The sequence below is a fragment of the Heptranchias perlo genome, chromosome 11 (genome assembly GCF_035084215.1).
Source record: "Heptranchias perlo isolate sHepPer1 chromosome 11, sHepPer1.hap1, whole genome shotgun sequence".
NCBI classification, from domain to species: Eukaryota; Metazoa; Chordata; class Chondrichthyes; order Hexanchiformes; family Hexanchidae; genus Heptranchias; species Heptranchias perlo.
This window is the reverse complement of record NC_090335.1, coordinates 57,128,577-57,144,524: the sequence shown is the minus strand read 5'-3', so window position 1 is coordinate 57,144,524 and position 15,948 is coordinate 57,128,577. Positions and strand designations below refer to the sequence as shown.

Genomic DNA, 15,948 nt, shown 5'->3' with positions numbered 1-15,948 from the left:
CAAATGGGTTTCCATTCAGAGTGCACCCACATTAAAATCTCAACTAGGATTGCCGTTTGAACTTTGCTATCCTGTATGGATGTGTTTGAATAGTTTTTAGCTAGGTAACTAAGAGGGCCTTTCATGTGATGGAACAGTGTTCCATGTCAGAGAGAAGAGGAGGCAAAAAAACAGGAAGACCAGTCCCAACCATTTAAGTAGGACCTCCTGTCAGATGATGTGGCATATTGAGAGCAGCCACAGAAAATTGCACAATCTCACTTTTCGGTTGAAGGAGAAAATCACAGAGACAAAGAAAGAGAGAAAGGGGGGGAAAGGATAGAAGAATATTGAAAAAATGTAAAAATCTTTTTATGTGCTTTTTTTCAGATCATGGTTGTGCCGCTGGTCCCAGCACAGCTGCTGACAATGGCTATCCATCTGTTTCTGGTCAGAACCGTTCAGGGTGGTGCCTACTATCAAATGAAGCAGGTTCCACAGCAGATCCCACAGATGCAAGTTCAAGGACAAGTTCCACACATGATGCGAATCGGCAAAGAGGGACCTCATATGCAGCACATGGGCAAGGAGATGCCACACATGCCAGTGTATGGAAAGGATTTGCCATATATGCCTCGCTATGGAAAAGATGTTCCTCAAATGCACGTATTTGGAAAAGATGTGATGCCTCGGAAAGAAGCAAAGGGTAAGGCTTACAATAACCTAATAATTAATGTCAAATTATCATTTTTGTATGACAGACAGCAGGAAGCCCCTGGATTTAATCCCTGATCTGCACTGTTAACCAATGTCAGCCAAGGCAATGATAGGTGCAGAATTCGAATTGTTAATAAAGCTGTTTAACTAAAATCTTAAGAGTCTGACAGGGTCGCTATAGAGTGGGATGTGCAAATAGCCTCAGTGCTATCAAGATAGGAGTGGAAAAAACACTCAGCCAGGCATTCCTGTTGTTAAATAGCACCCTTTACTGGAATTGCATGCATTGGAATGTAAAGTGAGTACTTGGATCAGTCCTGGCAGTGATGTACCACCCCAATGGGGAAATAGCCCACTGACATTCAATAGCAAGGTTCAGACATGAAGGAGGACTATTTGGGCAAAATACCAGAAGGTTACTTCCCAACATTAGCCACTGGGATGCAATCCATCCAGACCAGGGGTTTTATCCTCTCTGAGTTTGATTAGATTATCAATTATCTCCCCCCTTTCTATCTTAAATGTCTTTTTATCTTTTTTGCTCTTTTCTTCTAATACCATGCCCACCATGTTAGTGTCCCTGCTAAATACTGAGGCAAAGTAATGATTTAATATTTCTGCTATTTCACTGTAATTACCTGTAAGTTTATTGTTTGTATCCCTTAGTGGCCCTATCCCTATCCTGATTTTTCTTTTGTTATTTATGTGTCTGTAGAATACTTTACTATTCCTTTTTATATTCCTTGATAATTTAATTTTGTAGTTTCTCTTTGCCTTCCGATTTTTTTTTACTTTTCTAACCTTTTTGCATTCCCTTTTGTCATCCTCTCCTTTGTTGTCTATGTACTTAGTGTATGCCTTTTTCTTTAGTTTCAATGTTGCCCTTATTTCTGTATTCATCCATGGGCTTGTCATTACTGGCTCGTTTGTTCTTGCTTTTTAGTGGGGTATATTTCTCCTGGACTCTATTGATCACCGTTTTAAATGTTTCCCACTGCTGTTCTATTTCATTGTTTGTCAGTAAATTTTTCTAGTTTATTTTCCCTAGTTCCATTCTCATCCCCTTAAAATCAGCTTTTTTCCAGTTTATTACTTTGGTCCTTGTCTTACTTATGTCTTTCTCAATCTTTAATCTTAAACCATATTATGTTGTGATTGCTATTGCTTAGATGTTCCCCAAAGCTTACTTCTCTTATCTGTTCTGATTCATTTCCCATCACTAGATCCAGCAGTGCTTCCTCTCTTGTTGGGCTTTTTATATATTGGGTATGAAAGGAGTCCTGCACACATTGTAAAATCTCCATTCCCTGTATCCCTTTACCTACCTCTTCTTGCCAGTTTATTTGGGGGCAGTTAAAATCTCCCATGATCATTATTCTATGTCCTTTACTCATTTCACATATTTGCTTACATATTTCTTCTTCTCCACCATTAGGTGGTCTGTAGTATACCCCTATTAGGGTGATCGATCCCTTCTTTTATTTCAATCCATATGGACTCTGTTTCTATCCTTCTGTTAGTTGTGTCCCTTTTTTTACTGCCATTATATTATCTCTAATTAGTACAGCTACTCCACCTCCTTCTTCCTTCCCTATCCTTTCTGATTATGTTGTAACCTGCAATATTTAGTTATCAGAGCTGTTCTTTATGTAGTCATGTTTTAATTACTCCTACATCTGGTTCCTTGCTATGGACTATTGCCTCCAGTTCCCCCGTCTTATTTTGGACGCTATGCACATTGCCTGTACAGGCAGTTTAATGTGTCTTTAATAGTTGTTCCTTTTACTTTATTTTTTAACAGTCCTTTTATACTTCTGTTTTATAACTGTATTTGTTCTTTGACCGTTTACGTTATCTTTATTCCTTTCCCTGCTCTGACCTTTGCACTCATCTCCTGTTTCTTGACAACATTGATGGGATCCTTCGCATTATAAACAGAGGCATAGGGGAGACTTTTAACCCCCTCCTCCCCCACGACCAGCAGGAGAGGGTCGGTGGGGGTGGGGGGTTAAATTGCTAAACATGGGAAACCTGACCCTAACTGGCCACGAACGTGCCTACTTCCGGTTTTACCCCGGTGGGTGTTAAGGCGTCTAAGTAACCGGCTTTGGAGATGTGGGTTCGTAATTATAATATTTAAATGAGGGCCCGCTCCCGTCGCTCCCCGGCTGCTTCCTTCTACAGCAGGCTTTCCCGCCCGGCAACACCCAGCTTCTCAATCTGGCCAGCTGCCAGGTGGGAAACGGAGTAAAAAAATTCTAATGCCGCTACATTCGGCAGGACCTCTGCCTTCCCGGTATTTCCGAGTTTCCTGGCTGCTGAAACATGCCCCCGCTCCCTCCCCGCCTCCCCATAATTATCGGAACCATGGAGCACAAAAGCAAAGAAGTTAAGTTAAACCTTTATAAATCATTGGTTAGCGCTCAGCTGGAGTATTGTGTTCAATTCTGGGCACTGCAGTTTGGGAAGGATGTCAAGCCCTTCGAGAGGGTGTAGAGGAGATTTATTAGATTGGTACCAGGGATGCGGGTCTTCAGTTACATGGAGAGCCTGGAGAAGCTGGGGTTGTTCTCATTAGAGCAGAGTAGGCTGAGGGGATAATTATTAGAGGTGTTCAAAATCATGAAGGGTTTTGATGGAGAAACTTTTTCCAGTGGCAGAAAGATTGGTAATCAGAGGACACAGATTTAAGGTAGTTGGCAAAAGAACTAAAGGCGAGACGAGGAGAATTTTTTTTACGCGGCAAGTTGTTATGATCTGGAATGCACTGCCTGAAAGGGTGGTGGGAGCAGATTCAATAATACTTTTCAAATAGTAATTGGATAAATACTTGAAGAGGAAAAAATTGCAGAGCTATGGGGAAGAGCAGGGGAATGGGACTAATTGGATTGCTCTTCCAAGAGCCAGCACAGGCCCAATGGGCTGAATGGCCTCCTTCTGTGTTGTATTATTCTATATTGATCAACAAGATATGGCTAGCAGCGTGTCCCAGAGATCTGTTGGGCCCTCTCGTTCTTCATGTGATAGAGTTTCAGCTTCATTTCTTGGATGGTAATCTGGCCACCCGTTGTAGAGCCGCCCGAATTTCATTGCTCTGATTTCAGTGGAATGAAAATCGTGTGGTTCCTATAATGGGCGGGAAATTTGCTCCACCAGATTACCGCCCAGCCGGTGAAGATGAAAATCTCTCGCCATATACATAAAGGATCTGGACATGGGCATAGAGGGACTAGTATCAAAAAGTGTTAATCATACCAAATATATGGCAAACTGTGCAGAAGATTTCAGAACACTACAGGAGAGCATAGACAGGCGAGTAGGCAAAGATAAGCAGTACAATTTGGAAGAAGATAAAATAAAATGGGTATATAATGTAAAACTCTCAATGGAGCAGAGGAAAAGAGATATGAAGGGGTACAGATACACACATCTTTAAAAGCAGGACTGTAGGTGAAAAAAAGCAACAAAAAACATAAATGGATTCTAAGTTTTCTAAATGGGCGATTGAATACAGCAACAACTTATACTTATATAGTGCATTTAATGTAGAAAAAACATTCCAAGGCACTCCACAGAAGTGTAATCAGACAAAAATGGACACTGCATCAAAGAAGGAATTATTAGGAGGGATGACCAAAAGCTTGGTCAAAGAGATAGAATTTAAGGACAGTGTTAAAAGAAGATAGGAAGGTGGAGAAGCAGATGGGTTTAAGGAGGGAATTCCAGACCATGATGCCCAGACTGCTGAAAGCAGTGGAACCAATGCTGGGGCAAAAGGAGGTGGGGCTACAAAAGAAGCTGGAGTCAAAGGAACAGAGTATTTGGGGGAGGGGGGTTTGCAGGGCTGGAGTTGGTAACAGAGACTGGCAGAGGCAAGGCCATAGATAGACTAAAATATAAGGATGAGGATCTTAAATTTAAGGTGTTGGAGGAACGGGAGCCAATGTAGGTCAACAAGATAAGGGGGATGGACAAGTTTTGGATGAGCTGAAGTTTACAGAAGGCAGAGTATGGGAAGCCAGACAGCAGAGCATTGGAGTAATCAAGTCTGGAGGTGACAAAGGTGTGGATGAGGGTTTTAGTGGCAAATGGGCTGAGGTAGTGGCAGGGGCGGTCAATATTGTGGATGTGGCAGTAGGCAGTCTTTGCAATCGAGAGGATATGGAGGCGGAAGCTTAGCTGGGGGTCAAACAGGATGCTGAGGTTGCGAAAAGTCAGGGTGGCCAGGGAGAGGGTCAGTGACGAAGGTACAAAGTTTATGGTAAGACTGAACACAATAGCTTTGGTCTTCCCAATGTTTAGTTGGAGGAAGATCCACATCCAAGACCGGATGCCAGACAAGCCGTCCGACAGCACAGAGGCACTAGAGGGGTCAAGTGAGGTGGTGGAGAGGTAGAGGAGAGTGTCATTATTGTACATGCTGACCCGTGTCTGCAGATAATACCACCTAGTGGCAGAATGTGGATGAGGAAAGGCTAGGAGATGGTGATGAATCTGTACAAGACTTTGGTTCGAACAGAGTTGGAGTCCTGTGCACAGTTTTGGATATCCCATTATAGAAAGGATTTTAGAGTCATGGAAAGGGTTCAATATAAAGTCAATGAGATGAGATTATATAGTTATAATGAGAGAAAACAGTTGTATTCACTAGAGTAGAGAAAGTTAGGAATGATCTAATAGAAGTGTTCAAAATTATGAAAGGGATTGAGAGGATAAATAGAGAAAGATTATTTTTCCTGGCAAATATTTATCCCTCAACCAGTATCATTAAAAAAACAGATTATGTGGTCATGCTGTTTGTGGGACCTTGTTGGGCGCAAATTGGCTGACGTGTTTCCTAATTTATAACTGTAACAACACTTCAGAAGTACTTAATTGGCTGAAAAGTGTTTTGGGACTTCCTCAGGCTGTGAAAGGCTCTATAAAAGTACAAATTCTTTCTTTTATACCTAAGTCCAAATCACCCAGATATATAGAGAAAAAAATGTGGACCCAGAACTTTCCCCTTGAGTACACTACTTCCAGGCCTTCTCCAATCTGAGCAACATTATTTACACTAACTCTTTGTTCCATGTCCATTCATCAACTCTCTATCCATGCTACTACATTTCCTCTCATACCAAATGTTTGAATTTTTCTAACAAACCTCTTGTGCAACACCTTATTGAACGCTTTCAAAAAATCCATATACACTACATTTACTGCATTTCCTTTATCAATCCAATTGGTCACTTTTCCAAAAAGGTTTATTCAATTTGTCAAATGTGACTTACCTTTAACAAGTCTGTGCTGCCTGGATCTTAATTTTGATTAACTCTATTTTGATTAACCCATGTATTCTTAAATTCTCATTAATTTTATCTTGAATTATGGACTCTAAGCGTTTGTCTACAACTAACATTAGGCCAACTGGTCGATAGTTACTGGGCTTTATTTGCTCTCCCTTCTTGAATAAAGGTGTTGCATTGGCTATTCTCCAGTCCAACGGCACAATTTACATATTTAAAGAAGATTGAAAAATAGTGGCCAGAGCCTCAGCTATCGCCTCTCTGACTTCTTTCAACAGTACATGGTATGTGCCGGCAGGGTCCAGTGACTTATCCTTCTTGAGTTCAGCTGATTATTTCAGAACCATTTCTTTTTCTACAGGTCACTATCAATTGTTCATTTGTAAAACTGATGCAAAATATTTATTTACTATCTCTGCCATACCTTCATATTCCACAATTAGACTCCCTCCTCATCCCTGAGTGGCCTCCTGTCTCTTAAACATGTAAAAATTAAAAGATAGTTAATGAAATCCTTATTATTTCTTTTTCTATTTCTGTTAGTCTTTTGTCATATCCCCCTTCAGCCTTTGCAATCTTCCTTTTCACCTCCCTATTACATTTTCTATATCCCTTATGATTATCTTTAGTATTGTATAAGCCCTAACTTTATCATATGTCATTTGGTTTTAATCTCTCTATTTGTCCCTGGAACGCTATGCTTTAATGCACCCACTTTTTCCCTTCTAGGAATATATGTATTTATACTCTATGCATCTCATATTTGAAGATTTCATAGTGTTGATCTATCAACTTGCTTGTTAACTGTTTTGATCAGTTAATTCTGGCCAGATCCCCTTTTATCTCACTGAACTTTGCCTTTTTTCAGTCCAGCACCCTTATCTTTGACTTTTCATTAATCTTTTCTATTCCTAAGTTGAAGCTAACTATGTTGTGGTCACTATTTCTCGTTTATTATCTTATTGTCACATCAGTTATTTGGCCCATTTCATTTCTCAGATCTAAACCAAGCAATGCTGCTTTCCTTTATGGACTAGTAACATACTAATCTATGAAAGAGCCCTGAATGCATTCTAAAAATTGTTCCCCACTTTGACCACATCCATCACCTTTATTCCACTTTATCTTGAGAAAGCTAAAATCATCCATATTATTGTGCTGCTGTGTTTGCATATCTCTCTTACATATCCTCCTGCAATTCCAGTCTTGAAAATGTGTGTTGGGTGTATTACATGGTATCAGCCACTGCAGGGCTCTCATTGTTGATAATGCACCTGCTCTTGTCTAAGTGTGAAATTAATTTGGACTGGTCTGATTAACTTTTCATCCAAGGTTAAAATAACTACTGATTATTCTGGCTTACCAAAAGTCAATTTTGCCCCTATTTTGAAATAGGAAATATGCTAAATCTAAATTAATTAAGGGTATCAATTCACAGCATGCTTGGGGTGGGGGCTCAATTTTAATATGTGGGTACACCTTGATTTCAATGGAATGAAAATCGGGCAGGTTCACGAACAGGCAGCTGATCTGCTCCATTAGATTACTGCCCAGGAGTTGAAAACAAAAATTTACCCTGTGGTGTTTGGTGTAGAACTAGGATCCCCAAATCAAGAATATACAGTGCTGTACACTAGACTTCCTCTGCCTCCTATACATTACACATAAGAACATAAGAAATAGGAGCAGGAATAGGCTATATGACCCCTTGAGCCTGTTCCGCCATTCAATCAGATCGTGGCTGATCTTCAATCTCAACTTCACTTTCCTGCCCGATCCCCATATCCCTTGATTCCCCTACAGTCCAAAAATCTATCTATCTCAGCCTTGAATATTCTCAACGACTCAGCATCCACAGCCCTCTGGGGTAGAGAATTTCAAGGATTCACAACCCTCAGTGAAGAAATTCCTCCTTATCTCAGTCTTAAATGGCCGACCCCTTATCCTGTGACTATGCCCCCTAGTTCTAGACTCTCCAACCAGGGGAAATGACCTCTCAGCATCTACCCTGTCAAGCCCCCTCAGAATCTTATATGTTTCAATGAGATCACCTCTCATTCTTCTAAACTCCAGAGAGTATAGGCCCATTCTACTCAACCTCTCCTCTTAGGGCAACCCTCTCTCCAGGAATTAATCTAGCGAATCTTAGTTGGACCACTGGTATATCCTTCCTTAGATAAGGAGACCAAAACTGTACGCAGTACTCCAGGTGAGGTCTCACCAAAGCTCTGTACAATAGTAAGACTTCCTTACTCTTGTACTCCAACCCCATTGCAATAAAGACGAATATGCCATTTGCTTTTCTAATTGCCTGCTGTAGCTGAATACTAACTTTTTGTGTTTCTTGTACCAGGACACCAACATTTAATAGTTTCTCACCATTTAAAAAATATTCTGTTTTTCTATTCTTCCTACCAAAGTGAATAACCTCACACTTCCACTACACAGTGAAACTTTACTCCATAATGGTGCCAAAGCAATTGTCCATTATAATTAAACTAAATGCAGAAGGTTTTTCTTTCTGTTGCGTTGACTGGAGGGAGGCGGGCAAACTGGTATTTTCCCCTCTAAGTGCCAGGAAATAATTGTAAAGAGGCACTTCATGAAAAAAGTAGTTGTGAAGCCTTTTTTTGTTATACAGTGTAACCATATAAATCATGTCAGAACACATCATCACGAGCCTTGCATGCTAGACTACTGTGATAGAATGATGCATGGTTGTTTGGGGGTTCTCCCAAAGAGGTTTGCCAAACATTTTTTTCACGAAGACAAACAGTAGCTTTTTTTAAGTGCAGATACAGCATGTCTGCTCTGACGTAAGACTTCAAATAGTCTAAATAATGTTTAGATTGTTTTCGACAAATCCTTTCCGTACTCAAAATTTTAAAAAGTCTTTCTACCATTTTGTCTAGTATTTTCACCCTATTGTTCCGTCCTTGCACTCACTGGGTTAGATTTTCAACTTGTTGCCAATGGAAATGAAAGTCGGTCAGCTTCTAGAACGGACAGCCGATCTGCAACATCAGGTTTACACCCAGGTGGCAAGTTGAAAATCTACCACACTGACATTGGCAGCAGGAGCGTCATTTGCCTTGTGGGTGCCCTCGTACAAAGGTTCGGTTTTGGACCCCTATATTTTACTAGATCAAGAAACTAAACAGTACCTACTTAATCTGGTGTCAAATCCACACACGTATGAATCATGAAAAGGCATGTTTGCCATAGGCAATATAAAAATAGTTGACAAAATGATCAGGGATCAGCTATTACCATTCTCTAGGTGTCTTTTCATGGTTCTGCTCGGAACCCCTCAGTAGCTCTGTGCAATTGTACAGATTGCTTAATTCTAACACAGACCATTGCAATGCACATTTGGTGTTGCACAGAATCAGGGACAGGAAACTCCTGCCTGAAACAGCTAGAAGCTTCAATGTAATATTGAAATTTGGGGGGAATTATATCATATAAAATGATAGAAGTCATCAATAGTGCCATCAAGCAACACCTACTCACCAGTAATCTGCTAAATGATATTCAGTTCAGGTTCCGTAAGGACCACTTAGCTGCAAACTCCATCACAGCCTTGATCCAGATATGGATGCAAGGTGGAAAGCCAAAGGAGAGGCAAGAGTAGCTACCATTGACATCAAGGCAACGTTCAACTGAATATGGCAAACTGAGCCCTAACAAAACTGAAGTCAGTAGGAATCAAAGGGAAAATCCTTTAGTTGCTGGAGTCATACCTGAGCCCAAAGGAAGATAGTTGTGGTTGTCGGAGGCCAATTAATCCCATATCTACCGAGCTGCCCTTTCCCCATAGCCCCACAAATTTTTCCCCTTAAGTTTCATTTTTCCCCTTCCGGCATGGGCTCGATGGGCTGAATGGCCTCCTTCTGTGTTGTAACCATTCTATGATTCTAAGAATTTATCCAATTCCCTTTTGAAAGTTATTATTGAATCTGCTTCCACCATTCTTTTAGCAGTGCATTGACGATCACAGCAACTTGCTGCGTAAAAAAAATTCTCCTCATCTCGCCTCTGGTTCTTTTACCTTAAATCTGTTCCTCTGATTACCTACCTATCTGCCACTGGAAATAATGCCTCCTTATTTACTCTATCAAACCCTTCATGATTTTGAACACCTATTAAATCTTCCCCTAACCTTCTCTGCTCTAAGGAGAACAACCCCTGTTTCTCTAGTCTCTCCATGGAACTGAGGTCCTGCATCCCTGGTACCATTCTAGTCAATCTTCTCTGCACCCTCTCAAAGGCCTTGACATCCTTCCTAAAGTATGGTGCCCAGAATTGAACACAGTACTCCAGCTGGGGCCTAACCAGTGATTTATAAAGGTTTAGCATAACTTCCTTGCTTTTGTACTCTATGCCTCTGTTTATAAAGCCAAGGATCCCATATACTTTTTTAACAGCCTTCTCAACTTGTCCTGCTGCCTTCAAAGATTTGTGTATGTGCACCTCCTTTAAAATTGTACCGTTTCGTTTATATTGTCCCTCCTCATTCTTCCCACCAAAATGCATCACTTCACACTTCTCTGCATTAAATTTCATCTGCCATGTGTCTGCCCATTTCACTAGTCTATCTATGTCCTCCTGAATTCTGTTCCTTTCCTCCTCACTGTTTATTACATTTCCAAGTTTCGTGTCATCTGCAAACTTTGAAATTATACCCTGTATACCCAAGTCCAGGTCTTTAACATAGATCAAAAAGAGCAGTGATCCTAATACTGAACCCTGGGGGACACCACTGTATACTTCCCTCCAGTCTGAAAAATAACCATTCACCACTACTCTCTGCTTTCTGTCCCTTAGCCAATTTCGTATCCATGCTGCCACTGTCCCTTTACTCCCATGGGCTTGAATTTTGCAAAGAAGTCTACATGTGGTACTTTATCAAACTTCTTTTGAAAGTCCGTATACACATCAACCGCACTATCTTCATCATAAGGTCAGGAGTGAGCTGCTCATTGATGATTCCACAGTGGTCAGCTCCACTCTTCTGACAATGAAGCAGCCCATGCCAACCTACAGCAAGACCTGGATAACATCCAGACTTAGGCTAACAAGTGGCAAGTAACATTTTCACCACCTTAGTGCTAGGTAATGACCATCTTGAACAAGAAAAAGCCCAGCCATCTCCCCTTCAAATTCAGTGACACCACCATTGCTGACTCATATACCAGCAACATCTTGGGGAGCCATCATTGACAAGAAGCTGAACTGGACCAGCCATATCAACATCATGGCTACAAGAGCAGAGCAGAAACTGGGTTCTCTGTGATGAGTGGATCACCTCCTGATCCTCAAAGCCTCTCCATCAACTCCAAGGCTCAAGTCCAGAGTATGATTAAATACTCACCAGTCACCTGGGTGAGTGCAGCTGCAACAATGGTCAAGAAGGTCAACTCCAACCAGGATAGAGCAGTTGACCTGATAAGGTTCCCCTGCTACTGGACTCAATATTCACTCCCTCCATCACCGGTACACTGTGACTGCAGTATGTACAAATCTGCAGGGTGCACTGCAGCAACTCACCAAGGTTACTTTGACAGTTCCTCGCTCCCCTGCAATCTTTACTACTAAGAAGGACAAGAGCAGCAATGTTGTGGGAACACCATCACATCCATGTTCCTCTCCAAGTCTTAACAATCATACATCATTGTTCTTCATCGTTACTGGGTTAGAATCCTGGAATTCCATATCTAACACCATTGTAGGAGCACATTTCCACTAGGACTGCAGCAGTTCAAGGCGGCCCATGGCCACCTTCTCAGGGCAACTTACGATGGGCAATAAATGCAGCCTTGCCACTGTTGCCCACATCTCAAGAACAAATTAAAAAATCATTAGTAATTTATCCTAATATTGAACAACTTTTACACTTTTAGTGCTGTATCATGAGAACTAAATAATACTATTTCAGCCATTTCTAACAGTACAGTTATGCTTTTGGGGAGGGGAGCTGTGTCTAAGCACACACGCACAGAGCTCTTTTTTGACTGACTTCAGTGCAACCTGCATTGATGCGCAGTTGGCAGTATGACTCTAGTCTATTGACTGCACATCACATTCCACAGATACCTGAGATCCATAGCTGTATATTAGTGTTTAAATGAAATTAAATAGTAGACATGTGTGAGGCACAGGAAAATATGGCAGACGAAACATATATAATCACATAACCCAAACCAGACAGCAGCTGAAGAACACAGGCACTGGATCAAGCAATCTGTTCTCAAAAGAGAGGAAAATGGATTGGAAAAAAATGAGGCAAAGAGTGCGTGTGCTGTTTTTGTCGGTTATTAAAAACACCTAAGTTGTCAGTGAAAGTGCCAATAAAAACATCAGCACCAGCTTATAAATTAACATTATGGGGAGACTTGGCTTCTTGTGCATTATTGAAAGAATATGTTCAGGCTCAGCGAACAGAACAAATGCCCCATAGAAATACAATGTCAACAGCCTCACGTAATACAGTCGAAAACTGTTGTCTTTTAAAACTTTGAATAGCTCCATTAGCAGCAGGAATTCGAGAGCTTGTTTTATATATACACACTAGCATTCCTCATGGGAAGTCGAATATATTCTACTATAAGGAGAGGAGCATTATACTGTAATTTACAATCTCAGTATAACATTCCTGCCCTTCTGGTGTTAAAGTGGTGCTGCATTCCTGTAAGGGCACAAAACATTTAGTGGTCATTAAATAAATATTAGGCGAGGTCAGGGTTTAACTGCTTTTGAGGCTACAAGTCAGAACCCTGGCTTTCTGTCTTTCTTTCTTTCTTTAAATGTGATTGGTAAAATCAGACAGGATCACAGCCTTTAATGGTTCCAGTATCAGTTAAGGTATTTTCAATTGCTGAGTGAATTTGTACATTCAAAATGACTGTCTTTGTTTCTTCACACTTAAAACAAAAATGGATAACACATACATTTGCAGTGTAATACATGAAGTGTGACAGAGACACATAAAAGACAGGAAATATGTGCCAGATGTACTGATTTTATTAACTAGCATGGTGTGGCGTTGCTCATAGTAAGTCAATGAATGTGCTGTTTTGGAAGGACAGAAACATTATAGCAGATAAAGCATAATATTAGTATTGTGTTCCTAATGTATAGGAGAGTGTTGTTTTAAAGCTGAAAAGTCTAATTACTGTTCAGTATACATTGGGTGAATGTATTCAAAGGTTAATTGTTATTGAGGCTGGAGTTCAGAATACTGGCTTTGTTTGTGGGAACTAACAGCCTGCAACCATTGTGGCTCTGGTGTTCTTGGAGAATTTTTCGGAAAGTCTACCTCGGTTTCTTCTTACTTTTTAAAATGAAGTGTAACACAGAAATTTTCATTAGACAATGTATGATATCTGAAGTGTAACAAATACATAATGTTTTTATTATATATATATTTTTTTTTAAATGATCAGATGAAAATATAGTAAATAAATGATTTTCAAATGCTGCCCATTATTTTTATCTGATTATAGACTATTAAAATAAGAAATAAAAATACACGATACTTACAGCAAGTCATATCATTGAAAGAGAATGATAGATAAATAGGGCTGATTCCATACTCCCAGTGGTGAGTGGGGATCGTAGGGGGTGTATTGCGGAAAATTACAGACTGGGCAAATGTGACTTCCTGCAAACTCTTTCAGTTGCTGGGAGCTGAAAGTTTCTAATGAATTCTTCATTTAAAATCATTTTTGATGAAGGGTTGCAAACAAATGCTAATTTGTTTTGTCTCTTTCATGTACTGACCAAGGTGCTGAAGAAACACTTGCATTTATACGGCACACAATCATATTTCTCAGAAACACCATAAAGTGTTTCACATTCAATTAATTACTTTGAATGCAGGGACTATTGTTAAGTAGATGAGAATAATTGCCACTTTGCCTATAAACAGGGATTAATCTGTTTTTGGTGGTTTTGATTGAGGGAGGAATGTTGTCCAGAACAACAGGAGAATTCCGTGCTCCTCTTCAAATAATGCTGTGGGATTATTAATGTTCATTCAAACCACTGGAATAGGTTGATAGGGCTTTGAATTAACATCTCATCTAAAGGACAGCACTTCCGACAATGCAGCACTCCTTGTACTGGCAAGGATTAACAGTCTAGATTATGTTTAAATCATGGAATGGGCCTTAATCCACAGCCTTCTGATTCAAAGGAGAGAGTGCTACCAACTGAGCTAAGTTGACACTTGCTGTGTCTCTCCTGCATTTTCTACTCTTATGTCAATTTTCCAGCATTCATCCTTTTCTTTTTATATTTATCAAAATCTGAATTTATTTTATCATTTTAATACTATTCCAATGTAGGGCAGTGTTTTACTCCAATAATATATTGGGCTAGATAGACAAATTGTTCACTTCAGAAAAGAGAAAAGACTTTGAGGTAACCGAATTAAACTTTCCAAGTTTGCCCAGGAAAATTGATCACTCCGACTATGGCAAAAGGTTCAAATAGCAGGGGACTCAAGTTAAAAATTAGGAAATTGGAATTAAGAAGGGAAATCAGCTGAAACCTTTTTACACTAAAGATTATAGGCTTGTGGAATAAATTACTAGGGAAGGCCATTAATGTAAGCAATAAAATTTGTTCAAGAGACAGCTAAATGTGTTTCTGGAGAAAGAGGGGATTTAGAGATAGAGTGAGAAGATGGATTTGAGATTTATCAAAGAAGAATTGTTTTCCTGTTCTTAAAACATTTTACGTTCTTATACAAAACCAGACAACAACTCTATGATGTAAATGGCAAAACAGGAATACAAAATGTAACCTGAAGACTGTATCTGTTACAAATAATGAAAGCAGTGTCTGGGAATGCATGATTCAGAATTGTAATTTAGTCTTGTGGTTTAGGACATAATCCTTGGATAGAACTACAGCTTTGTAACACTTGCATCTCTTACTGCCAAATGGATAATTCTTGGGCCCACTATCAGTTTCTCAGCATTCTCCCTCCAGCTAATGCTAACAGGAAAGTACAGGATTAAATAAGAGTAAAAGAGACTCAAAGGCTTCCTCCCTGAAAATGCATAATTTGTAACCAGCAGGAGCTGAAGACCATCTTACAAGCAATGAGTGTTCATAGTTCTCCGTGGCCTCATCCTTGGCATTGAGATACCTTAACGAAGCAATTAAAACATGTGGACCAACCAACTTTACTTATTCTGAAAGTCATTCAAGAAACAGTTTATAAGATGCATGTAAAATAATGGGGAGAGGAAAAGAAACAGTTTAAAAAAAAAAGTAGAAAACAGAGAGATTTTATTTTACATATATAATCTTACATATATCATGCAGGCTAGGAAAGTTCTAGTCTATGGTAAGTTAGCCAGTCTCAGCCGGGATGACAGTAAGCAGCTCTAAAATTGGCCTCAGAGTGGGGAAGTCAATTAAGATTCCTGATTGCCGTCCAGCAACTATGTGTGGACACCAGGTGAGGGCAGGAGTTGGCTGGTTCCATGGTGAGGTACTGGAGGGGACAGTGTATTATTCAATCTGTATATCAGATGATTCTGTTCTAGGAGACTAGAAAAAAAAACTTACAATTACATAGCACCTTTCATATTCTCAGAACGACCCAAAGCTTCTCACAGGCAAAGAATTGCGTGAGAAATGTGTAGGCAGACGCAGCAGCCAATTTGGGCAGAGACGGTCCCGCAAACAACAAATGTGATGAATCAATAGTTAATCTGTTTTGGTGGTGTTGTTTGAATATGAATATTGGGTAGCACACTGGGAAAACTCCCAGCTGATCATTGAACAGTGCCATGGGATCTTTCACAGTCTACTCCCGATAATTCAAAGTCATATTTGCACTACAAACAAAAAATTATCCAATAATTTGTATTAATCAATTTTGAATTAAGAGGAATAGAGCTTAGTTCCACCACAACAGGCAGAAAGGGCCTCAGTTTAAAGTCTTATC

At 40.0% G+C, this 15,948-nt stretch overlaps 1 protein-coding gene across 1 annotated transcript in view; it reads left to right on the top strand.

The window, feature by feature from the left end:
- Window positions 1-15,948, top strand: part of LOC137327387 (collagen alpha-1(VIII) chain-like) — a 129,343-nt gene that overhangs the window by 99,827 nt on the left and 13,568 nt on the right. The window contains exon 3 of the mRNA XM_067993121.1: window positions 370-685. Coding sequence (XP_067849222.1) covers window positions 373-685 — 313 coding nt within the window. The 5' untranslated portion in view covers window positions 370-372. The remainder of the gene's footprint in view (window positions 1-369; window positions 686-15,948) is intronic.